At 37.2% G+C, this 23,960-nt stretch overlaps 4 protein-coding genes and 1 non-coding gene across 7 annotated transcripts; 2 read left to right on the forward strand and 3 right to left on the reverse strand.

Annotated features, from left to right (window-relative positions):
* Positions 1 to 3: 3 nt before the first annotated feature.
* Positions 4 to 7,085, reverse strand: LOC112571552 (S-adenosylmethionine mitochondrial carrier protein-like). Of its 2 annotated transcripts, none has more exons than XM_025250610.1 (10): positions 6,574 to 7,085; positions 6,217 to 6,308; positions 5,875 to 6,031; positions 4,964 to 5,073; positions 4,183 to 4,287; positions 3,817 to 3,909; positions 2,192 to 2,261; positions 1,704 to 1,768; positions 1,169 to 1,242; positions 4 to 990 (listed from the first exon to the last, which is right to left on the reverse strand). In XM_025250610.1, the coding sequence occupies exons 2-10, from the start codon at positions 6,286 to 6,288 to the stop codon at positions 867 to 869; spliced, it is 870 nt and encodes a 289-aa protein (XP_025106395.1). In that variant the 5' UTR covers positions 6,289 to 6,308; positions 6,574 to 7,085; the 3' UTR covers positions 4 to 866. The 2 variants fall into 2 exon arrangements, with proteins under 2 accessions (XP_025106395.1, XP_025106394.1); XM_025250609.1 differs by having other exon boundaries at positions 6,541 to 6,987.
* Positions 6,789 to 6,870, forward strand: Trnas-gcu. Its single transcript has one exon. It is a non-coding gene; the product is annotated as a tRNA-Ser (tRNA).
* A 1,278-nt stretch (positions 7,086 to 8,363) lies between the features above and the next one.
* On the reverse strand, positions 8,364 to 12,154 carry LOC112572885 (proteasome subunit beta type-2-like). The gene is made up of 6 exons (XM_025252864.1): positions 11,979 to 12,154; positions 11,133 to 11,255; positions 10,564 to 10,637; positions 10,109 to 10,265; positions 9,721 to 9,770; positions 8,364 to 8,964 (listed from the first exon to the last, which is right to left on the reverse strand). Exons 1-6 carry the CDS (start codon positions 12,067 to 12,069, stop codon positions 8,854 to 8,856), a joined length of 606 nt encoding a protein of 201 aa, XP_025108649.1. The 5' UTR covers positions 12,070 to 12,154; the 3' UTR covers positions 8,364 to 8,853.
* A 2,080-nt stretch (positions 12,155 to 14,234) lies between these two features.
* Positions 14,235 to 15,832, forward strand: LOC112572381. Of its 2 annotated transcripts, none has more exons than XM_025252035.1 (2): positions 14,235 to 14,380; positions 15,251 to 15,832. In XM_025252035.1, the coding sequence occupies exons 1-2, from the start codon at positions 14,368 to 14,370 to the stop codon at positions 15,616 to 15,618; spliced, it is 381 nt and encodes a 126-aa protein (XP_025107820.1). In that variant the 5' UTR covers positions 14,235 to 14,367; the 3' UTR covers positions 15,619 to 15,832. The 2 variants fall into 2 exon arrangements, with proteins under 2 accessions (XP_025107820.1, XP_025107819.1); XM_025252034.1 differs by lacking the exon at positions 14,235 to 14,380 and adding an exon at positions 14,618 to 14,770.
* Positions 15,833 to 16,256: 424 nt separating this feature from the next.
* On the reverse strand, positions 16,257 to 23,932 carry LOC112572379 (nuclear transcription factor Y subunit beta-like). Its single transcript, XM_025252032.1, has 9 exons — positions 23,783 to 23,932; positions 22,639 to 22,716; positions 21,385 to 21,452; positions 21,092 to 21,157; positions 20,660 to 20,727; positions 20,099 to 20,228; positions 19,644 to 19,716; positions 18,370 to 18,452; positions 16,257 to 17,885 (listed from the first exon to the last, which is right to left on the reverse strand). Exons 2-9 carry the CDS (start codon positions 22,703 to 22,705, stop codon positions 17,868 to 17,870), a joined length of 573 nt encoding a protein of 190 aa, XP_025107817.1. The 5' UTR covers positions 22,706 to 22,716; positions 23,783 to 23,932; the 3' UTR covers positions 16,257 to 17,867.
* Between the last annotated feature and the right edge of the window lie 28 nt (positions 23,933 to 23,960).

Raw genomic sequence — 23,960 nt, forward strand, 5'->3', positions numbered from 1 at the left:
GCAACTGTTTATGAATCCCTTTTATTTAAGGCAGCCAGATACACAAAATTTTACATCAGTTCATCTGTTAACAATCACTTGACTGAATTCATTGTCCACGAAGCCTGACGCTCAACATTTATTACACATTAAAGTGTGAACAAGAGGAGGAAGACTGAGCATTGATTTTTCCTACTAAGAGGCACACCTCTCTGGCAAAGATTGAAAATTAGCAGACAACCAAAAAGAAAAATATGATCTTAAGTGTACACACCTTTCATGGCCTTTTGTTGCCTTCAACTCTCCTCTTGCCATATTGGCATTTCCTCACCACATGCATGTACATAGAGCATTGTGAAAGCAAATAATTCCCACTTTTGTACAGTGTGAATAGTAAATGTTGCCTCCTATGAGGTATATAGCTGTGTAGCTATTACTGGCATAACTTGAGCATAATGTGCAAATGTAAGTAAGGATACGAGTATTTCATAACTAACGGTTTGCATTACACATGATAAAAATCACATTTATGAATGAAGCTTCAAATGAAAACTACTCTATAGATAATTTTTAACTTTTTGACTTTAGAGAAGAAGGTAACAGCATGTGCAGAGCATCTGCAATAAATCTCCAGCAAAACATGTTACAACAAATGCTACTGCTTTAGTTCACAAGAGCACTAATAACACCATCTTAGTTAAGAGTGAGCTTGTAGACTGAAGCCTAACAAGCTCAAAACACATTAATGTCCTAAATCGTCTAGCTGGTGTCATAATAAGATAATCACACAACAATGACATAAGGTTTTATACGTCTTTCTTTCTTAATGATCATGTTGAAACTATCTGATTAGGAAGGCCATGAAGCAGATATCAAAAGATCATGCACTATTTCTTCACTGTATTCAGCATCATTCCTTCCAGAACAATTTTTACCTTCTCATAAACACCCAAAAAAATAGCACCACCTATGGAGATCCACATGACACGAGGAACTACTCCAGCAAACAACCTGCAATGTAAGAAATCTGCTTTTATTTGCTCTTCTTAATTTAAAGAGCAAGAAAACAGAAAATTAAGAAAAGAAGGCATCAACATCACAGTTGGGGGCCTCTAGATAAATCAATGAGAAAAATTGTTTTGTTAAGAATTAACCCTTTGAAGCTGAAAACCAAATAGAATATACCAACCCTGGAACACCGTTTTCCCAGTAGATATGTCTCATGACAAAGATAAAGCTGCCACTAGCTGTTGGACTGCCTTTCTGCAACAAGAATTCACAATAAATGACAGCATATCCACAGACACTAAAGATGGAAATTCTACTTGAGGTGGGAAAAAAGTCTTCAAACCATTATGTCCTGTCAGATGGTAGATATTCCCCTTCCTCAGCTTGACAAGCCACCAACTATACAACACTTATGATCAGCAAGAATACAAGTAACAGTGTTACATAGGCATATGCTTATTCTTCTTATTTATATTATTATTAGTCCTTTTCACCCCCAGTGGAGCATAGGGCTGCAACTACACCATAACATAGGATCTGGTTCTGGGCATCCCTTCCCAGCAGCAAATGCCACTAGATTTTAATTATTCAAATTTTAAGAGTTTAATTTTTGATGAAAATCTATTGCCAGATACTTTTTATACTTGAATAAAACAAGCATATGTCTTCTTTAAAAGCCTTCATTGTTTCCTGCCCATTCCTATTAAACATCAAACCTGAGCCAGCATAATGCGTGTCTTGGCGACATCAAGGGGTGTTGTCAGAGCTGCAGAAATCCCACCTGAAAAAAAGAAAATTTGAAAATGTATCCTCTTCCCCTGTCATTCCATACTATTCAAATAAAAAATTACAGTAACATGAGCAGAATTGCCAAGTGCCAAGGGCTCCATCCTATTGTATGACTAAAGGGATGAGGCTTTTTAAGCCTCTGAGGTTCTCTGGTTAAGCTGCAGTAGGTCAATCTTTTGAGTGGTTAGCAGTATTATCTAAAGCTGCATGAGTGGCTTTTAATGTCTAAATATTCCTGTAATAAACATGTAAGCCCATCAGAAACTGTTAAGTAGATGTTATAATGGTGCCAAAGTGTTCTTGTAAACACCTTGCAAATAAGCTGTCTGGCAATACAGCAGAATATTCCGAAAAGAGTATGCAGGTATCAGCAAAAGAACAAGAAATATTACCAGAGAAGCAATGTGACAGTTACCAGCTAATGCCCCACAAAGAGACGACTGCCAAGCAGCAATGGATTTTTGTGTCTTCACAGACCACTGCTTCTGAAATGTTTAGAAAAACTGATTGTATTTTTACCCAGAGATAAAGACCAAAGCATGGAATGATTATATAAGTACAGCTTAGGAAAGAAGTTAAAAATAAAACCTGTTTATTTCCAAATTAGAGCATCACAAAAATGTTGCCATCAATATTATTGATCATGAAGTGTCAAACACTAATTGCTTCTTTCTGTTTTGGTGAAAATAGTTTGGCTTTGAAGAAGTCACATATATATATATAAGTCTGCTCTTCTCTCCAAGGTTATATACAGTCGAACTTCTGTAATTCTGCTCAGCCTTCCGTAAGTTGAAATTCTCTTTAACTCAAATTTTAAACATCTATTGGTTGGTTTACCATTAAAGCATATTCAACTTCCTTAGCTTAAGTCAGCCTAGCCAAAACCTTCCACAACTCAAATAATTTTAAGCTGGTCAGTATGTTGAAACCATTTGAAAATATGTCAGAAAGTGTAAAATTGTGTACTCCTCCCCCATCAACCTTGCACTCCAATATTTTCCTTTCTGTATAGGAAACACATGTGAACTGCCATCACTTCGAACCCAGGAGGAGGCAACAACCACGACGCTCATTCATTGATCAAGTCGTGCAAAGATGTACCCAAGAACATTTTTGACTCAATGTCTGTCATTGACTTGTTTCTTTTAAAAGAAATGAAGAAAAATTGTCATCAGACATCCATAAAAAACTTTTCTGCTGGGAACAATGTGCGAGGAGATGCAGAAATAAAGATAAGTCCACAGTGAAAAATGTTCTTTTTTGACGAATTTCCTGAACTCAAACCTTCCATAACTAAATTTTTTTACATCGGTCCCTTGAAACTTCGACATTCGACATAGAAGTTTGGCTGTAACACATAGAAAAATGCACGAGGAATTCCAGAGTAAATGAAAATTCTGATAACCATTAATTGTGAATGTTGTGAATTAATGGTGGAACTTTTACTTTGATAGAGGGATATCTAGTTTTTTCTGTATGAAATAAGTAGCTGAAAGTAGATTATTGATTGAGGGGAATACTTTTGTAAGCGAAATCTTGATTTTAAAGACTGGTAATTTTCTGTCCAGGTTTTGTTTTATTTTTGTTTCTTTTTTCTGGCTATCTACTTTGCGTTCATCGGCTGTCAGTGGTTGGATCGTACCAAGCTACAAAAAGGGCACTGATAGAAGTGGAGACTATTTATGTGTTTTTTTTGAAGTGGATACTTTGTGAGGGACTGCATTGACAGAAGTGAACAAATATTGGAAATTTGACTGGAAAGGGAACTGTTAGGGTGTTTGGGCTCTGTGTTAAGGAGATTTAGATTTCTTTGGGGTTTTTTGAACATATAATTATTTGAGGTTGAAATTTAACTGTTGTTGTGTTTTATTATTATCTAGTGTGAATGCCACTGTAGAGTGCAGGTAATATGACAGCATGACAGAATCAAATTAAATCAAAGGGAGAAAACTCGAAAGTTAGCTAAACAGCAACACACACTGAGATATCTTTCAATTATAAACTCATGTATAAACTATTAAAACAAAGAAGGCTCATCACCTTGAAGAACTCCCAGAGTGGGAATTGGATGAAGGAAAATGGAATTTCTCTTGCAACAGTAGTGGAATATCCTCTATAGAGTCCATACAAGCCCTGAAACAATTGTTTTAGTTAGCAACTGTTCACATCATCTCAACCAAATTAAGTGCAATTTGATTTTCAAAATAAAAACTATAAATAAATTAAGCATTATGTATTAAAGCTATGTTTCTCCTGCCTCGTTGAAATTAATATTTTAAATGACAATGGGCAATTATGTTCCCACATGATCAAGCAATAGCATCGATATGTGCCTTTCCCCTGGCATGACCTTCAGTGAAGGTCTCTCTCATTTTTGCATAGCACTGCCAGTTTTTAAAGTAATACCTCAGCAGCCAAAGTTTGTTTGAAAATCTTGATGGAAGACAGGGCAGGAGCAGCCTGAGCACGCTGCTTGACTACTTCCACTGGTACACGAATTAAGCAGGCGATCTTGGAAGATAAACACACATAGCATGATTTTGTTTCTGAACCCAAAAGAACACAGGGCTGGTATACTCTCATATGCCAGTGGTTATACAAGGACATAATTTTACATGCTGTGCCTATACTAATCAAGGAAAGAATTCTACACAGGTTTTAAAGGATTGTTGATGCTGGAATCAAACATATTTCTGGAGAAAAAGCTAAGAAAAGAAAGGCAAATGAGCTTCAGTCGTGTTATTCAATAACTATTTAAATCTCTAGTTCATAGCATTTGAAATGCCTGATAACATTATACTATTTGAAAAACACAAAAATTTTCAATTAAAAAAAAATGTTGGACAGCAAACTTTGGCTAGACAAATTTTTATAAGATCTGGCCTTACTTGTAGTTTTGGAAAAATCCTATAATCACAACTTCTTAGACATCTTGGCATGCCATTTTGCATGACAAACAGAATGTCTCCAATAAATGAATCCAAACACTTTATGCATTGTTCCAGTTTCTATTACATTAAGCTTGTTACAAAATAGAAATAAAGTGCATGGTAAAAAAAATAGAGAAAAGAAATGAATGATTACTAGACTAATAATAGTCTTAACTATCAATAGTCTTGTAACATAATAACCCAGGCTTGACTATTACATGAAATCTGGGTATTAAAACATATTTACATTCACTTACCACCTCTCCTGTGGCAGCGGCAACCATATGAGATACTGGAGCCAAGTGCTCTGGCAACAACCTTTGCAAGATGAACTTTGTTGTTTCGTATGAGCCGAAAAACAGAGCAGCTGCAACCAAAAAACCAAGTCATTAAGTAACTGTTTTAAAGAACAGCCAATTTAACTTTAGTCAAATTATTTATATGTAATTCTTAGGCACAAAATTAACAAACACAATGAAACTTTGGGAAATTACAGTAAAGCCGTGAACAGACGGCTAGCATTTTACACAAGGGATGTGTTCCAGAAGGATCTCACACAAATTAAAAATTCACATAAAGAGAATATGTTCATATTTTGTCAGCTTTCAAGCAATGTTTTTATCATTGCTATCTTTTTTTTTTTTTCCTTTTTATGCTGGCTGTTGATTCACCATTCACATACTGAGCAAGTACTTCCAACTTTTGTGCTGAAGATATAGCCTTTCCTCGCCTCTTTAGAAGCTAAAGTGCTTGTATCTTTAGCTGGATCTTTAACTCTTAAGACAGGAACAGGGTAAAATAGACACTTAAGTAAAGAAAGACTCCTTGTCAGAGATAGGACCAAGGTAGTAAACCACTTCTCTCTCAAGCACATTTCTGTCTGCCTGATCTCTGTCTTATGGTATCACAAGAAATCATTTGTGGTTACAAACACTTATGATGGTATGTACTCTTTCAGAAAAAATACTGACACACAGTAGTCAATAGATGCTTAAGTGTGGTATTTCAGCTCCCTGTATTTGCATTTATTTACTTTTTAATTTGTTAATGATGGCAAGGATCATAAAAAAAAATTTCTTAACATGCCCTTAAAGGTGCATAAATTTGTGTCTGCATTTTTCAGATGTAAAAGTGATCTTCCAGCTGTGTATAAACATCTTCTACACACCAGTCGGAGCAGATCCTAGAGTGACTGACAAAAGTCCCGAATAAATGCCTCGAAAACCTCCTGCTGCTCTAAATCCTTGCTGGCTCTGGAGTCTGGTTTTGATTGTGTCCAGTGGGAACAGGGCCACATCCACAGATGTTCCTGCTGCTGCCCCTGCCTGGCAATACATAACAAGGGTTATCTACTCATGAAGTTCATCATCATTATTGTGATATTAGAAAACAGTTAAACTATTCCTGAATTTATTTACTTTTTGTCAATAATATGTGAAGCACAGTGCTATCATATCAATTTTCAAATGAGATGTAAAGTACAATATGCTATCATATCAAATGCTCGTACCGCAAGAGCAACACGAAAATGTGTGGTAGTGCCTGGATGGGCTGACATCTCTGCAGCTAACTCATTCTCCATCTTTTAATGTTTCTGTGAAACTGATGAGTATAAAAATTGAGCTCAGCAATGTCTTTAAAAAGTACTTTATTTTCACAATAAATGCACCATCATACTATTATGCATCAGTTCATGGAAGGATAAATCTGATTGAAAACATTGGATGATTTATAGTGTACTGTAAAGTAAAATTGTATTGTAAATAATACATATATAAGAATTTTTCATCCCAAAGTGGGTGTTCACCAGGTGCAAATTTGTGCAAAGACATACTGTATTATGCCTAGAAAGCTGTCGATTACCCACGCTGTCACTCCATTTTTGAGTCTGGGTCAGGCTGACTTTATCACTGAATACCTTTGATCATCTATAAATGTCACAGAATATATCAGGATCTAATAAAAGATAGTAAGTATCTCTTCATCGACATTTTTTAAATGCATGCAATTGTTTTTACAGATGAACATTCACACGGTTCGTTAGCAAAAGTTATATAGGTTCTTTGGCACGTCGGTATGTATGACGAGGTGGCCGAGTGGTTAAGGCGATGGACTGCTAATCCATTGGGGTCTCCCCGCGTGGGTTCGAATCCCATCCTCGTCGATGAACTTTTTTTTTTCTCTCAAATTTGTGTATCTGTATCAAAATAATAGACAAGGGTAGAAGGAAGTAAATTCTCGTACCAAGGACCTGAAAGTCGTTTTTTTTTTTTCATTAGAACAAGAAGAACCACAAGAAAACGTATCTTTCTTTCGTCATGTAAGCTTCTCTGTCCCATATTCAGACCCTGCAGCGAATAATAGGCTGATTGGATGGTGTGTGCTGTTTAATAGTAATATTAATTGCTATATAGCGCTATGGTTGCGCCTCATCCATCACATCCGATGGCCTGAGAAGATCTCCAATACAGCCCTGTGGGAGAGAACCAACCAAAACCCTGCCAGCCTAGACATCAAGAAGCGAAAGTGGGGCTGGATTGGCCACACTCTACGAAAGCCAACCGACAATATAACGCGACAAGCTCTGGGCTGGAACCCCCAGGGGAGGCGCAAGGTTGGGAGACCCAGACAGACGTGGAGACGATCAGTCCACAGAGAGGCAGAGACAGCTGGCATGGCATGGTCCCAACTAGAAAGGGATGCCCAGGACCGGGTCCGATGGCGGCGTGTGGTTGCGGCCCTATGCTCCACTGGGGGCGAATAGGAACGAAGAAGAAGATATAGCGCTATGACCACTTAGCTCAGCGCGCTTTACACTCGTTAAACACATCGAGTCCCCCACCCCACCCGAGACACACACACGCGATCCTTCTCTCTCTCTCATACACACATAAACCGTGGGAACACAGAGAGCTAAATGCTGTACAAGCAGCGAAGGAAAAGCCAGACAAAAGAAATATATTGACAACTGCGTACAGCAGATGCATTTCTCGGCGCAAAATTCAGCGAGCTTCAGGAGCTCGGGACAACAAAACGGAAGGCACATATCTGAAAGATCAGGACTTGCGACTATCAAGTTGTTTTTTTTTCACTGCAGAACGGAGGCGGCAGACGGGTTGGTAGGTAAGTAAAGAAGCTGAGATATGATAAAAGTGAGTCCTCATAAATATTCTTTTGCGGATTTTTCCTCGCCCTTTGTCTTGCCAGCTGGTAAATTAATTTGTTCCTCCAAAAAAGTTTCAAAGTGCTTCTCTTTTAATACTCAGATAGTTGCCAGACGATACAGACCTTTCTGCCCAATAGATATATCGTAAATACGGAAAAAAAAAAATCAACGATACAAAGTGAACGCTGACAAGCTTCTACTGACACAGAAAGGGTTAGCAGCATTCACTATGCTATTCATAAGCTTAAAAACACCACGTTTCCGTAGGACACCAAGAATGGAAGTACATAATTCCAGAGGGCTTGTGGGCACAAAATCCGTTCTCAACGTAGGCAGTCTTCTACAATCGAGAATTTCTGAAAACATCTCCCTAGCTTGTCATCAATGTCTGCGTCATAAAAGCTTGCAAGGTTCCATCAGTGCACGTTTGACGAATTTCATAAACAATTGTATTTGGGAAAGATAACGAAGGTTGAGAAGAAACACAAATATTTCACGTTGAAGTTTTCAATTTAATCAATACGTACTGACATTTCTAATTGCTGCAATTTGTCAACTTCATCAGTGTTTTTTGCCTGCCTCCCAAAGATTTTATAATTATCGTCTTTTAGTCAACCTTCCCACGTTTCAAACGCACCGCAAACGTTGTCATGAAAAGTGATTCCCTTTTTACAGATCCTAAATTTAGTTTCCCTCAATGTTTTATGTTGCCGAAATATAATGATCTCAAAAAAATATGAAATAAACAAAGAATGGTTTGCACTCTGCACCACTCTCTAACCCTGCACTCCCTTCATACATAGAAATCCGTGGATTCGTCCGAAAACAGAATAAATTGTATTCAATATTTTAAAGAACAGTTTAACAATTTCAAGAAGTGATGGCGTGTGAAGCGGGATGCCGAAGAAGAGCCTGTGGTGTCAATGAAAGAAAAACGACGTAATCAGCGTTGACAGCTTCGTCGTCCTCACCCAGCGTCCACTAGATGGTTCCCTTGGCCTTAGGGTCAACAAGGCCCAGGTCCTCCACACCTTTTGCCGTGACCACCCTCACCATGAAGCGAGGCGTGTCGATCACGAAGCGTGTTTGAATCTGAAAACAAAAAATCGTAATTGTGAAAACAAAGTATATCGAAAGTTGCACACCTTCCTCGGAAGAGACACTTCTTTTGCAGATTTTGGCATCATCATCGTCACAAAGTGTGATAATATAGCACATTCCCCCATTAACATTTACTTAATAGCAAGCTTAACAGGCATAAAAATCTAAAAGCACAATGCGCATAGACAAACTAAAACATTTCAGTATAATAAGAATAAAATTATATAAAAATCTCTCTCTCTCTCCCTCCCCCGTCTTTTATACCCAAAGGTAAACATGCAAATTAGTAAGCAGAACACAATACAGGCACAAATCATGTTGCTCGTTCTGTCAAAAGTTAATGAAAACACAAATTTTTAAAAAACTATAAAAAAAATTGCACTTTTGCAAATCTTGAAAGTCATATTTCTGCATTTGGGCATGATAATGGGGTAAGGTGAGGAAGGAGATAGCCGAGTGCCTCGAGCACTGGCGTCAGAACTCGGCTGCGCGTCCGGTTCGATGCCCGTGTCGAGCAGCAAACTTCTCCCACTCGACCGAGCTATCGGGAATGGGTACCTGACTCCATAGAGGGTTGGGTAAGTAAGTCAGCGAGGGAAAGGAGATGGGCACCGCCCTCACATTAAGTTGGCCCCAGGAAGAGAAAGGTCTCTAGTAAGTCGCTTCCCGATGACCTAAAAAGAAAAATAAATGGTCAGTGGATTTTTTTTTGTTTTTTGTGCAATATTACATTGCGTGAATGCTCACCTCATTCATGCACATCTTCAGTAGATTTAATGCTTCTGTTCTCTGCATTCCTGAATCAGTAAGGAAACCACATGTCACAACAGATCCTGCATTCCTACGTCACAATAGAGCTTGAATTTTAACTTGTCACTAAAGTCCTGTATTCCTATATGTCACTATAAATACTGTACTCATCGTTTCACTGTAGATTTTGTAATTTATTTTTTTAAGTGGCGTGAAAAGAGAAAAGAAAAAATTGTTGAAAGTATTTTTGAGGTGTGTGTGTGTGTGTGTCTTGCACTCTTGCCCATGCTAACTAGACAGTACGCTAATTAGACAGTATGCCAACCCTTAAACAATATGCTAACCAGCTTTGTAGCAATTTACAATTATATATGACCCAATATACCAGGTTTGTAGTACTTGTCCAAGATAGACATCGTGAACATGCCGCCGTAGCCATGAACAGCGAAGGGAAGCTTGACCATAGTCGCGATGTAGTCGATGAAATACAAGGCCGGCCCACCCTCATCCACTCCAGCCATCAGCAAGTTTACCATCTTGGGCTACAGAAAGCAATAGATCACGGCAACCTTAGGTTTAGCAGGCTCACGGTATGGCAGACACCCTACAGCTATCATCAGAATCAAAAGCATTGAGCAAATCTTTAAATGAATGGTTCTTATCTCAAAAACGTGTTTAACATGCATCATAAGATTAAGAATGCATTCACGTATTCCATTCTGCGATTGAAATCTTTGGTTACAAAAATCTCATAAAAACATTTTTAAGTTTCTCGCTACATTGATTTAAATGCACAATTTAAAATTGTTTATTCTGGGGTATGTGAAAATCTTTGGGTACCTTTTGAGATCGCAGCATTTCAGCCAGGATTCTCCTTGTGAAGTTTACTGCGGCGTGAAGGGACATTTCATAACCTGAAAAACAATTTCAGAGAGGACATCTTATGCTCAAATAATAAATAACAACGAGATGATCATTTAACGATATTTACCTGTATTGTACTGATGGATGGCGTAACAACCATTTAAACGAATAGAAGTCGTCATTTTTATTTGCAAACATGACAGATATGCTCGATCGCTCATGGACATGTAGACTCTTTCTCTCACTTCGATCTTTCACCCTTCTCTTCTCTCATCCCTTCCTTTCTCATTTCTTCCGTTGTTTCCTTGTTTCTTTCGTTTTCCTTTTATTACCCTATGATTATTTCCAGCCTTTCTTTTTGATGATGATGATGATGATGTTAGATGATGATGATGACGATGACGACGACGACGATCTGGCATTCCTGACCAAAAAAAAAACTGACTAATGAAAAGATAGGTAACACAGCTTAAAACGGCATAGGACAGTTCTCTAATGACTGACACATTTATTCCTTCAGCTTGCTGCTAAATTTGTCAAATTACCGTTTTTCATTTTGTACAGCTGGAGATTTTTTCCAATCAACTCTGTGAACATCACTGTGTCCCCAGCTTGCCCAACCGCAGCCATCATCATTCGGCTTCCGATCTTGAATATCTTATCCTGATCTTCACAAAAAAATTAACGACATCGTTTTATTTATAGAAAGGTATTTACCCTTTGATGCAATCATGCTTCATTAATAATTGTTAGAAATCTAAATGTAAACTGTTCCCGATGAACAACATAAGGTCAAAATTCTAAAAAGATAAGTTCTTTAATCACGCTTATTAGATTATAAGAGACTGTAAACGATTTTAAATACGTTGCAATGCAATCCAATATGCATATGAGTGTGTGCAAGTGTACTGTGCACGCACATTACACCGTTAATGTAACTCCGAATGCATAACAGACAGACAGGCAGGCAGGCAGGAAGGCAGACAGAGTGTGAAGTCAAATTTGATTCGATATGAGAGAGAGAACTCTAATGTTTTGTATGCCACATATTCTATACTAGAGTTTAGGCTCGCCACAAAAAACAAAAGTCGCACCCTGTTGGAAACAAACACCATAAGATCTAAGTTTAAATCTAACTCTAAATGTATGTGAAAATGTTTCTGTTCACCACACACACACACACACTTTCTCTTTATGTTTGCAAATATTCAATTTTTTCGAAAAATTCAATAAGTTTGGATTTTTTTTTTATTTTTTTTTTTTGGTATTACAAAGCTGATCGTACATCGAGGCATTTTCAGTCGTCTCAGGTAAGCCGAACGATATTACAGTGCTGAAAATTTGTTCAGATATTCATAGACACAGGAAGAGGGTAGGGAAGACTTACATACCAGATTTCATCTTCATAATACTGCGTGAGGAAACTGTGTCTCCTGCTAAGATCACAAAATCTTTTCCTTGAATTCCAAGCAAGCATTCCATGGTAGTACTAAGAATTTTCAAAAAACCAGAACTGCAGATCGAATGACCTTTCAAAAATGCCTTCAACTTCGATTGGTTCTTTTTTCTATTTAGCATATTTAACCAATCGTAAAGCCGTATGGATGTAAGAAAAGGACCAATCCAGAATGTCGTACGTGATCTCCGTGATGTGACAAGAAATCTGACAAGAAATTCAAACACGTTTCATGTCACCACGGATGTGTAAAAATAGAAGTTAATGATATGACACGTCTCTCCTAGGAAAGGTAGACATATGTAAAGCAAATCCCCACAAAGGGGTTGAAATCGTATGAACAGATAAGATCTACGAAGTAGCGAAATAGCTAAACAGTTTTTACTTTCACCACTAAAAGCCCAGGCAATAATATTCAAAAGCAGAAACAAACCAGAAAACAGTGTCCTAGGTCTCTCACCAGAACACCTAGTCCGACAGGCGGCAGATTCACTCACAACCCCACAGATACAGTAGAGGTTGCCACACCACTATATCTAACAACACATCCAACATATCCAAAACACAAATTAATGGAGTAGAAGCAAGCATTACGTACAGCACCTTACGTACACGTATGCGAACCCTAGACACTTCCATAACCACAGACTGACTTTACCAAATACAGCAAAGAAAAGTACCAAACCCAAATCACTTCAGACAAGGCTCAAACGAAGAACCATTTACAAAGACTATGCACAAATATATACTGATGTCACACGTGACTGGACTGCATATAGGCGTTTACTCTCCTGACAGCATGTTCATCTCAGACTTCAAGTTTCACAGAGGAGCTGACTCCCATACAGACAATCAAAGGGAAGGCCTGCATAAGACAGGGTCTCGGAGTGGATACTGTATCCTGCCAGGATTCGCCTAGAATTTTACTGACGTTTTGCAGGTGAAATGTGCTAAACTTCTCTCTTGTCTGATATAAGCGGAATCCTTCGGTGCAGAACTCTGAGACCAATCTTCTTTAAAGTGTTTATCAACAATTTACCAGAAAGGCTTTCAAATATTTGTAGGTTATTCGCCGATGATGCTAAGTTATATGATGATAAACTACTATATGCTCTACAAACAGAAATTATTTAGGTACATGTTTGTCTGACTTGTGGAAATGATAGTCTAATGTGTCTAAATGACATGTTTTACATGTTGTGGAACAAATCAAGAACGGGAACATGATACTTCTGATACTAATAATATGTTATATGAAGAAAATGTGCCATGGAGATAAAACATGACTGTCATATATAGCTGACACTTAATTATCCTTTAACCATCAAATTGAAGGGGCGGTAGGGAAAGGATCGAATAAGATAATTGAAATTATTATCAGAGCATTTAAATATTCAGATAAAATTTTATTTCGAAAGTTTTCACAAGGCATTTGATTGTTCTTCCGAATATAGAATATACAAATTTAATTGGTGCCCCTTTTTAAAATAAAGGCAATCAGTATTATACGAAAGATTATTGTTACAAAGAAAATAAAGACAATGTTGAAAAATTAAAACATTTTAAGGTTCTCTCACTTTGAGGGTAGAAGATCAACTATATACGTATAATATATAATTATTAATAGCATTGTGCTAGTAATAAGCACAATTTTTCAGTGAATCATTATGTCCTGCTAGAAATTTTAAGTTTTTTATTTTTACTAAGCATTTTACATGAAGATAAATAATTCTTTTTCTCACAAAGATTTGTTCCATCATGAAACAATTCCTACCATATCAAATTTGTTTAGAAGACGAACGTACAGTTTTAAAAAATATTCTGGATAGGTTTCCAAAATCTGTGGATCGTTTTTATGAATTGGATTAATGAACATCTTTTGGCATTAGAATGAAAAGATGAAAGGGGGGTGGGGTGGGGTGGGGGGCTTTTTAGCAAGCTGTTAAAAAGGCCTAAGCTCAAAGTTTGAGTACAAACTTATACACGTCCGTCTCTTGAGCGAATGAAGTCGGCAATAAATATATAAAGCCTTAGCACTGCTATAGAGGACTGCGCGAATGAAATACGGAATAAAGCCTCAAGGATAAAATTAACTAAAATATATGTTATCTTTAGAAAAAGACAAAAAAGATGAATTTTTGTATTAAGGAAAAAAAACAAAAAACAACGGATTGGTGGATGGATAAATAGAGAGACGTGTTATTTGAAACTCTCTTACAAGGTTTGATCAAGTGACTATTAAGTTTGCTCATTGTGCCGTCGCCAACGGGTTGCTATAGCCGTTGTTAGCACCGCGACAAACTTCCTCCTGTGCGCATACGACAATGTCGGACGAAGGTAGGGTGCGAATAGTTGTTATCGTATACAAAAAGTTATATTTTCCTGCTGTTTTAATAGTATTCTCAAAAGCTGGCTCAGATAGTCCGTAAAGAGAATGAACAGACGCGCGAGTGTTTATAAATGGCGACAGGACCAAGGGACACGACTCACTTGGTAACCATGACTGCAATGTCGAGCCGCTTTACTGTTAGAAATCTCATGGAAACCAAGGTTTTATGCAGGTTATACACTGCGTGATCTAAGCAATCCTCAAAGAACACAAGTGCTTTGTAAACAGTTCTGGCAAAGCAATCTAGGAGACTTGAGTTCCGATGAACTTGAGAGTGTGTGTCTGTGTGTGTGGCAGAAGCGAGATTTACTGTTGTGAGATAAACGTCCATTTCATAGGTATAAAACTGCTTGTTCGTGGCTAGCAAATACTTTTTAAGCATGGTATCACTGAAATGATATGAAAGGTATCATTAATAGTAATGTCATGGTGATGAATGTAAACAGCTGTTTGAGATATCCTGTGAAAGGATATGATACCAATTCCTTATTTGCTGGTGTAAGCCTGTCCTAAAGTATGCTTCAGTATACTAGATGTTGTAATATTATGACATATTACTCATGTAATGGTAAATAAGTAACGTTTTGGAACTGTTAAAGTTTCTCTTGATCACTTCTAGTTTTTCATGAATTAACAGCAGTTTCAGAAATGTGACATGCTTTTTTTCCTCTCAAAGTTCTGCTCACTGTTGCTGTAGTCTTAACATCATTGGACTTCATAATATTATTTTTGAGGAGGTAACAAAATGTTTTGGATATTTTTGACTATACACAAAATATTTTTTAGCATCTAAATTTGTTCTACTTCCAATTAAACAGGCCCAAAGTCAAAAGAGGTTGAAACCTTGAGCCGGGCTAGCTTGGTGCACTTAAGTCGAGGTCTAGGAAAGGAGCCAGACTCTCTTACTTTCCCGATGCTTCTGAACATGCCATGTCTCAGGATCATCAACTTCATCTATGATACAGATGACGCAGGACTGCTGAATGATGAAAGTGGTGACATCAGAACTACTGTGGTAGAAAAGTGCCTTGTCAAATGGCGTGAACTGACAGCTGGTGTCAAGCCTAAGGAGCAGATGAAGACCTTAGAAAGGGCTTTGCGTGAGATGGGAAAGAATGAACTGGCCGATACTCTTATGGAGCGTTTCATGAACAACCAAGAGATCACACCTGAGGTGTTTCCTTAGTTTTTATGCATCATTTCTAATGTCCAGGTACTGCGATGAAAAGTATTAGACTTCTAGCAATTACAGTTTACCTGAAAGCCTAATCAGATGCTTGTAAATATTTTGAGGCAGTTTTATTTGAGCATAGGATTTTGTTCTAAGACGCATCAATATACACTCAAGTGGTAATTGATTTATTGAATTTTCAATAAAGAGGACACATTTGCTCCAGCTATAAGCTATAGTTGTCCTTTGAGCATGGGCACTGCTTGTTGATGTAATAGTGGTCAGCATTACATTGTACTACATGAATGTAGCACGTTAAGACCTACCACTTCCTGCAGCTGGCAAAGAGTAATGCTTTCTCAGAATTCACATTTCTGAACAATTTTGTTTACTAGAATATATACTTTCATACATGAAAAAAATAGTTGAAAAACATTATTTTTTTCCAGCACTCTCTAAAAAATTATTTTAGCTCCCCAGTTGATATTGTTAACTTTTCCAGCACCCAAACTCAACCCTACTACTTAACTACACAATCCTGCACAAAACCCTCTAGTTCCTTAGTTCCACTTAATGACACATACACTCCTTCTCCCCCATCTCTTGAACACTTATATCTATACACACATGAAGGTAAGAAATCCATACTAAAAGCAGTTTTCAAAGTGTATTTGTTTACCGAAAAACATTCAGTAAGTGTAAAAAGTATGAAGGATATGAAAACAAGTGTTCCAATACAAAAGGTTCCTCATTTTCATGCTATATGCAAAATCAACAAGCCTCCAGATTCCACAATCTACACTCACAGTATGCTCATGTTCCAAACACCAATTTCTGAGAGAACACTTAACATTCTCAAACCTTACACAGGCACCTCTGCTTACACATGAAAAACATAGTGATACACATCTTTGTCAAATCATTTCGAATGACAGCACTGTTAGCAATGCTATGCATTTATCATTCAACTGATCCTTACACATCCAACCCATATTCATTAGCATTATTTTTCCCTCCCAAGACAACTCAATCTTCTAACATCAAACTTTCAATATTCCCCCCTACCCTTCTCCCAGAAAAACTGCATGTTGGATAAACCATGAATTTGCTTACAGTTCAGCAATTTCTGTAAGTGATTAGAAACAACAAACAGATGGAACAACAGAGGTTTGAAAATGCTTTTTTGTAAGCAGAACAGAAAAGTCTCTATAAAGGGATATTCTCACGTTGCAATGTTTTCAAGGTTTGCATATGCAAGATTTCACTTGAAATCTAGCTTTGCAACATTCTCCTCTCATGCAGCAAAGCCACTCACAAATGGCTTGCAAGGTGACATCATCCGTAGGAGAAGCATGGGTAGTTAGCAATACAGAAGACAACATTGATGAAAAGATACTTTCAGTAACTGATGCAGTTACCTTAGTCATATTAAGAGAGAGAGGAAAATACAAATGTAGGTGAGGCAGTGAGGGCTTGGTTAAGCATACATATTATTATCCCAGTGATTTTAACATGAAACATTTTGCCATAGACCTCCTTGGCTTTTTCACCTTGTAGTTTGGAGGTAAAAGGGAGCCTCTATGTTTGAGTATTCTGATTGGCTGCAGCCATGCAATGTCGGTCATGCCTTGCGAAGAATAGAACCCCTTCCTATCCATGAAAACCTTGCTTCAAGACCCCTTGCAAGCCATGCACAAAGTTTCGAGGGTCTTGTGCAAGGCACGCAAACCCCACAAAGTGTGGTACATTGCAACATGAGAATAGCCCTTAAAAGTGTTCAAGGGAGGTTGATTCTTTGTTTCAAACTATTTTTGTCAAAGGATGTGAAAACTGTAACTGCTTCAAGTAATCCCTCAAACTCCCATAGTTTAAAAACTTCTATCCATTGAAAAACCATAAGCACTTTAAGCATTCAAGTAAACATCCCCCAGTCCAGCATCATTTATCTTTCTGCTGGATCTTTTCATAATAAGGAAGCAAATGATAAAATGGAAGCATGCATGCTGATGTCATCCACATTCAGAAAAACTTGCAAACCTTTTCAGAATAGAACAGAACTGCAAATGGTGAATTTTAAGTATACAGTGTTCATACAACAGTCAACTTATTCAGACTTTAGTGGACCTGGACGCTGATCTGTGCAGTGTACTTTGTTCTTGAGGCTGAGGTGTGGATGGCTAGAAAACCCAGTGGTTACAGATGCACCATCACACTTGGCCAGATTCACTGTCCATATTCAGCCATTTGCTCTCATGAATAATTGCTCATGTGAATTGGGATATCTGGAAATGAATGAAAAAGCTGAAAATGCAATCATAAAATAAACAAGCCAAAAACTATATTAATATCCTTAATCACTGATCACATGCATCAATGAAACAGAATGTAGCATGCTTTTCTCCCAGAGAATTATGTGAATATAAAATGCCCTTGCTTTTAAAAAGCTGTGGACAATAAATGATGGCCCTAATAAAATACCTCAGTTGAATAACAAGCTAAGGAAAAAAGTGTAGGCTATTTGGTATCTTCTGTCTTGATTTCTTTTACCTGTAAAATGGGTTTGTCTGCCCTTAATGAGGAAATTAATGCTGTTTGAAAGCAGGTTTCAAAAAGGAAAGAGTACTTGACTTAAACAAAAAACATCTATTACAAAGGAATAATTATTGAATTGAAAAAAAATTATTGCAGATTTTTGTGCAGACAATATTCTATGCCATAACTATGTAGTAGCAGGATCATTCAATTTGGATTTTAATGGTCTCTTGCCTGTCCAGGAGCAAATGATGTGTAGATAACATTCTGCTGCCCTGTCTGGTCAGTCAGGATAGCACTCCCACTTAGACTATGTCCTGAAACACAGAATCTGGATGGTAAAAGAAAAACTATGCTTTACACTTCAACAATACAGCCGTAGGGAGTCAGAGTATTTGGCATTTCTCAAGATGAGAGTTTCTTTTAACCTGAAGATGAAAACCCTGTGATCAGTCAACAGGTCTAGGCCAGCCCAGTAGAGGGATACAGCTTCCTGTATTGGTTGAAGGTCAACGCACCTCTCTTTTAGTCTTCTCAGTATCTCCACTAAGTTAGTGGTGTAGTGCACTAGGGTCTTTCCTCCACTGACAGATTTGGGTAAAGGGGTGCCTGGCAAGCTTCAGAATAATAATAATACTGGGTATTTATAATATGCAGCACCATGACCAAGACAGATCCTACTCACAGTATGCTAATATAATCTTTGGTACCAGGGCACATGTGCTTGTGCACCATCTTAATCACTATCGTGTTGAACTCAATGACTGATAACATTTTCAGCACCTGCATGATTAAGGCCTTTTTTTCTAACATAGATTGTTCTGCCCTTGTTAACTTATGGTCTAGCAGGCTATCTTTCACACCTCATTTGTTATTTGCTCACTTCTGCAATCAAACTGTTTTGTTATCAGTTTGTAATGCTTTAGATACCGATGACTGGAACTTTCCCCTACTGACTCAAGTGTCCTCGATCCCATTCTGACTTCAGGCCTAGTTCCATCCAGTGATGCACTTCTGCCACCATATCATTTTGTATTTGCATGGTTAAAAGATTGTGTTCAGTTCAGCTACAAGATTTTTAATGGCTACTAACTTGTTACAATCTGATTCTGATGTTCATCAGACAGAAATCTGCATTTTCAACAAACAGAATTTCAAAATACTATTTTAAACAAATACTCTACTATGACAGTAAAAGGAGGAAGGAATGAAAAAAGGGCGAGCGAAAACAAAAGAAAAAAGAAAAAGCTTATCAGAATGCAAAGAAAGGCAAAAATAACAGATGCTGACAAGAGGGTTGTTTTTTTTTTCACCACCTAGTGATACAGCCAAGAATGCTATAACTTGCTTTTTTTCTGTCAAAAGATTCTGATACAAAGTATCCAGGTCTTACATGAGCTATGACAAGCTTAGATTTCTTTTTTTTTGGAAGATAGATAAGTGGAAGGGTTTTTATATGGAGCACCAGCTCCACTTTAGCAAGAGTAAACAATATGTGAAGAACATACCGATGACATCCTCTCCAATTTCTCCTAATCCATCACCGCCAACCCCAGCTGCAGTTTTCTCCCCCTTTGCACTCTGCAAAAGGCAAGAATATTTCAAGAATATGCAGGCAAGAATATAAATGTTGGGAAAGTAAATTTACAAGTAAAATTTCTTCTATGTAACTCCACAAATATCTACACATGTAGTCTGCATTTACTTCAGGTGCGGTGGCTCAAGTCATACAGTGTGTCACCTAAGGGCCTGCCACGAGCACCAATATAAAATCTGCAGACATGACAACTGAAAAACTACAGCAGACAAGTTACAACAGAATGCTTGCATATAACTATCCTTTTGTCAAATCAGGATCAGGAATATATAGTAGATTTATGTTTCTCCAAAGTAAAACAGTACCAAAATTAAGCTATCTCACACACAATGCAGGTGCTCACACACAGTAATGCCAAAGGTTAACCTCTCTATATTTTTGTAGATATAACTTGAGTGGCTCAACATAGTTGTCAAACCCAAGTGTTGACATAGCAAACAAAATGTCCTCTCCATTGATCGTTTTTCGTTTTTCTTGATGACAGCGTTCACTAGCTCTGAATAATGTTAAGGAGAAACATAAGGCCCATTGTTTCTCTACAGGAAAAAAAAAATTAATTCATTTCAAACGTATGTCCAGCCTGTTTAGTCCTTGTTACTCCTCAAGGAGCATAGTGCTGCATTGACAGCCTGGCCATCCTAAATACTTAAATTTCCATGGTCTGCAAAACATAAACATTCTACAGTATTTTTTCTTTACATTACAGTAGTTAGGTGCTTCCACTGACTATACTATATGGTAATGCACTTAACTATCGTTATTGACAGAATAAAAGTCCTTTAGCTCCACTTATGCAAGTCTCCTCTCTATACCGTTTTCATTGTCAAGCACATCCTTGTACACACATATGAACTCATCTCAATCATGCTTTTGTATACACAATGAACAAAGATAAGCAAAGGAATTCAATTCTTGGCAAAAGGATATTCGCTGGTTATAAAACTGATGAATTCAGAAACACATTCCTGCACGCACTCCTTTGCATCTTTTGCAATCTACACAAAAGAATGGGAAGCAAAAGAATGTGAAATGAGGAGCAGTACAGAAAAGCAAGTTGCTTATGGCTACTGTTGTTAAACTTGAAGATTAGAGCAATTTAAAGGGTACCTAAAAGTTGCTTTTCTTCATTTTGGCAAGCAGCTGTTGATTATTTCCCTTTATGCTCATCATATACATTTGTATTTTTTTCTGTTATCCAGTTTTACTCTTTATACAAATATCTGTTATGTTTATTTTAAAAATTAATAAAATGTTACTACTCTTATTGTGAAATGCATGAACGGAGGTGCGTGTGCACACACACACACACAAAGATAAAGTTAAAAGAAGGAGAATAAAAATACTGATTAGCACTCTTACCTTTCCTGAAGCTGGTATAGCCTTCTTCATTATCCTTGCCACATTAGCAATGGGCAGGAAGCGGTCCTATTCCAGAAAGAGATTTTCCATAACCAGACAAAATACTCTGAAGTACAAATACTAATCATTTTTCTACAATAAGCTCACATTAACCACATGTCAGCAATGATAAGTTACTGCTGATTTTTTTTTCAATTTTGTGGCAAAAGATGTACAACAAATAAATTAACTCAGCATGAATTATCCCAAATATCTGAGACATTCATTAAAAAATAGACGACAATCAGCCAAACCTGCTCTCTTAACGGTGAGTTACTCTTCTCATCATCACCATCACCAGATACAATTGCTTCATCAGTATCTGCGGACACAGCAAAAGTCTTTACTCCAAATTGTAATAAAATAAATCAAGAATATATTATCATTACAATGACACCTACCTGTTTGGGAGATTTATTTGGAAACTTCACAGAATTATTGATCGAGTGATGAGCAAAGAGCTAATTCACAAATTCCAAGTCTTAAAAACCCAAGAAAACTGCTGTTAATGAGATACAGTGATACCTCGGTTCTCGAACGCCTTGACTTTCGACCAAATCGGTATTCGACCAGGAAATTCGAGAAAATTTTGTCTTGGAATTCGAACAAATATTTGGAACTCGAACATCCGAACGTCCGAGATGAGCCGAGTTGAGCCGAATGGCGTTCATTGAGCCCAGCGCGCCTTGCTTGCGTCATCAGTGACAATAACCATCCCCCTTACCTCCTCCCTCCACATTCATTCCCTCCTGCCATAAAGTTTGGTACAGGTACAGTAAATGAAACACAATTTACTGTACTGTACAGTACATTTTTTGTTTGTTTTTGTTTTAATAAATACACTTTTATTTCTTATTTCTTGTTGAGACTCGTGTTTTTCTACATATTATATACAAATTAGGCCAGTAAATAGGCATTTTCTGGGGCTTGGAACGAATTAATCCAGTTTCCATTATTTCCTTTGGGTTTCATTGCTTCGGTTCTCGAACAATTTGGTTCTCGACCGTCCTCCCGGAACGAATTATGTTCGAGAACCGAGGTATCACTGTATATGATTTCAAACATCAACATGCAGCTGGTGGGGTCTGGGTGGGTGAGGAGTGAAATTAAAGAATTTGATCTTAGCAGTCAATGCCCTCCTTTTTAAGTTAAAGTAATGTCTGGAATAAGTGTATGTATCGATCCCTACTTCCTGTAATATGCCTTACTCTTAAACTTCAAAAATGACTCCTATTTTCGGTATATATCAAAAACTAAATCAATTTAAAAACATTAAGTATTTAATACAAATCACTTTTTGTCATAAACCACAATCAATAGAAAAAAATTAGAATATGGCTGAGAAAAATCATTTCCTACGTATAGTCATTAATTTATATGCAGTTTTTATATGATCACACATTAAATATGGTTTTGATAAGAAAATGAACTTAACAAACAGCTAAGTATATGTTACAGAAGGACCTCAATGTTCGTAGCATTTAATTTACTGTCCAAAGTATGCTTACCTTCAACAACATAAGCATTTCCACCACTCAGATAAGCCTCATCACTTGTATCATGATTTCCATCCATCTGGACTAATTCTGGAGAAAAGGGAAGAAAGCAAACTTTTTAATAATATATTATTAGTCTGCTTTCTTTAAAATGCATTCATTATGCAAAGATTCACACTGCACATGTAACACTGTTTGATCTGAATAAGAATAACAGGAATATAAGTCGAGGATAGTGAAAAATGGGTGTTAAACACCACAAAAAATCAAAATCAGTGCATGATTATTGATAACACAGATGTGTGAAGTATTATTTAGAACAGCACATAGCCTGGTAGTTCTTCAGTTTTTTAAACATATTAATGCCTATTATTTGCAAGGACAGATTACACTCAGAAGCCAGCAAAAGATTTGAATACTTCTAGTCGTGACAAGCTTTTCTACCTTCTTTGATGACATAATGATGTGCACTTTAAATCTTGTTTGACATGCCTAACTTAATTCTTTGGAAGCTACATCTTTCTTTAATTCTGGGAAAATCATGAAAATCATATTGGGGCACTATGATCCTCTAGGAGTAGCAAGGACTAATCTACACTAAAATGTATATTGAAAGTTATAAGAATTCACAAATCTCTGTACATTAACAAAAACTGTCATCGACACTATAAATAGTATCTAAGTCAAAACTTCATTATGTGTGAGAAATGTTTGGCTATAGTATTCTTCCATCCCCACATTCTGACATCCATTGATTTAAAGATATCTCTACTGAACAAAAAAATTAGAAACATCTGATGAAACGGATAGTACATGATTTTATTTGAGGCAGTGTGCAGTTTTCTTTATCACTGAGAACTATGTTGCTTAATTCTCAGATCAGGAAGTATTTTTTCAAAGAAATCAATGATCTCATCTGTGACCAGGTATCAGAAGTACAGTACATGTACTCGCAAGACTATTCTTAGGAGCGCACACAAGTCCAAAAAAAAAAATACCAAGAGTAACAAATATGGCGGGCAATGGTTTATGCAGTTTGGAATTGGCTAGATCACAATCTGTCTGACAGTTAACTTGTGATTAAAGCGTTAACTCGTTTCCCAAGGAAGCATAACAGAAGCACGTGGATATTATCAAGCAGGGAATAGTAACAAACCTCTGTGATTGAGGCGAGTTTGAGAAATTGGTTGGTCAGCGAGTGAACCAGTGAGATTGCAGGAGACACGCAGCCACTCAGCGAGGAATGTAGCAAGTCGCGATTGCCAACCACGTCACGCGCACGTATACCAATGTAAAAGAGCAAAATAAACCCTTGTTACTGACTTCGTATAATC

Source organism: Pomacea canaliculata, linkage group LG9, assembly GCF_003073045.1.
Source record: "Pomacea canaliculata isolate SZHN2017 linkage group LG9, ASM307304v1, whole genome shotgun sequence".
Lineage (NCBI taxonomy): Eukaryota > Metazoa > Mollusca > Gastropoda > Architaenioglossa > Ampullariidae > Pomacea > Pomacea canaliculata.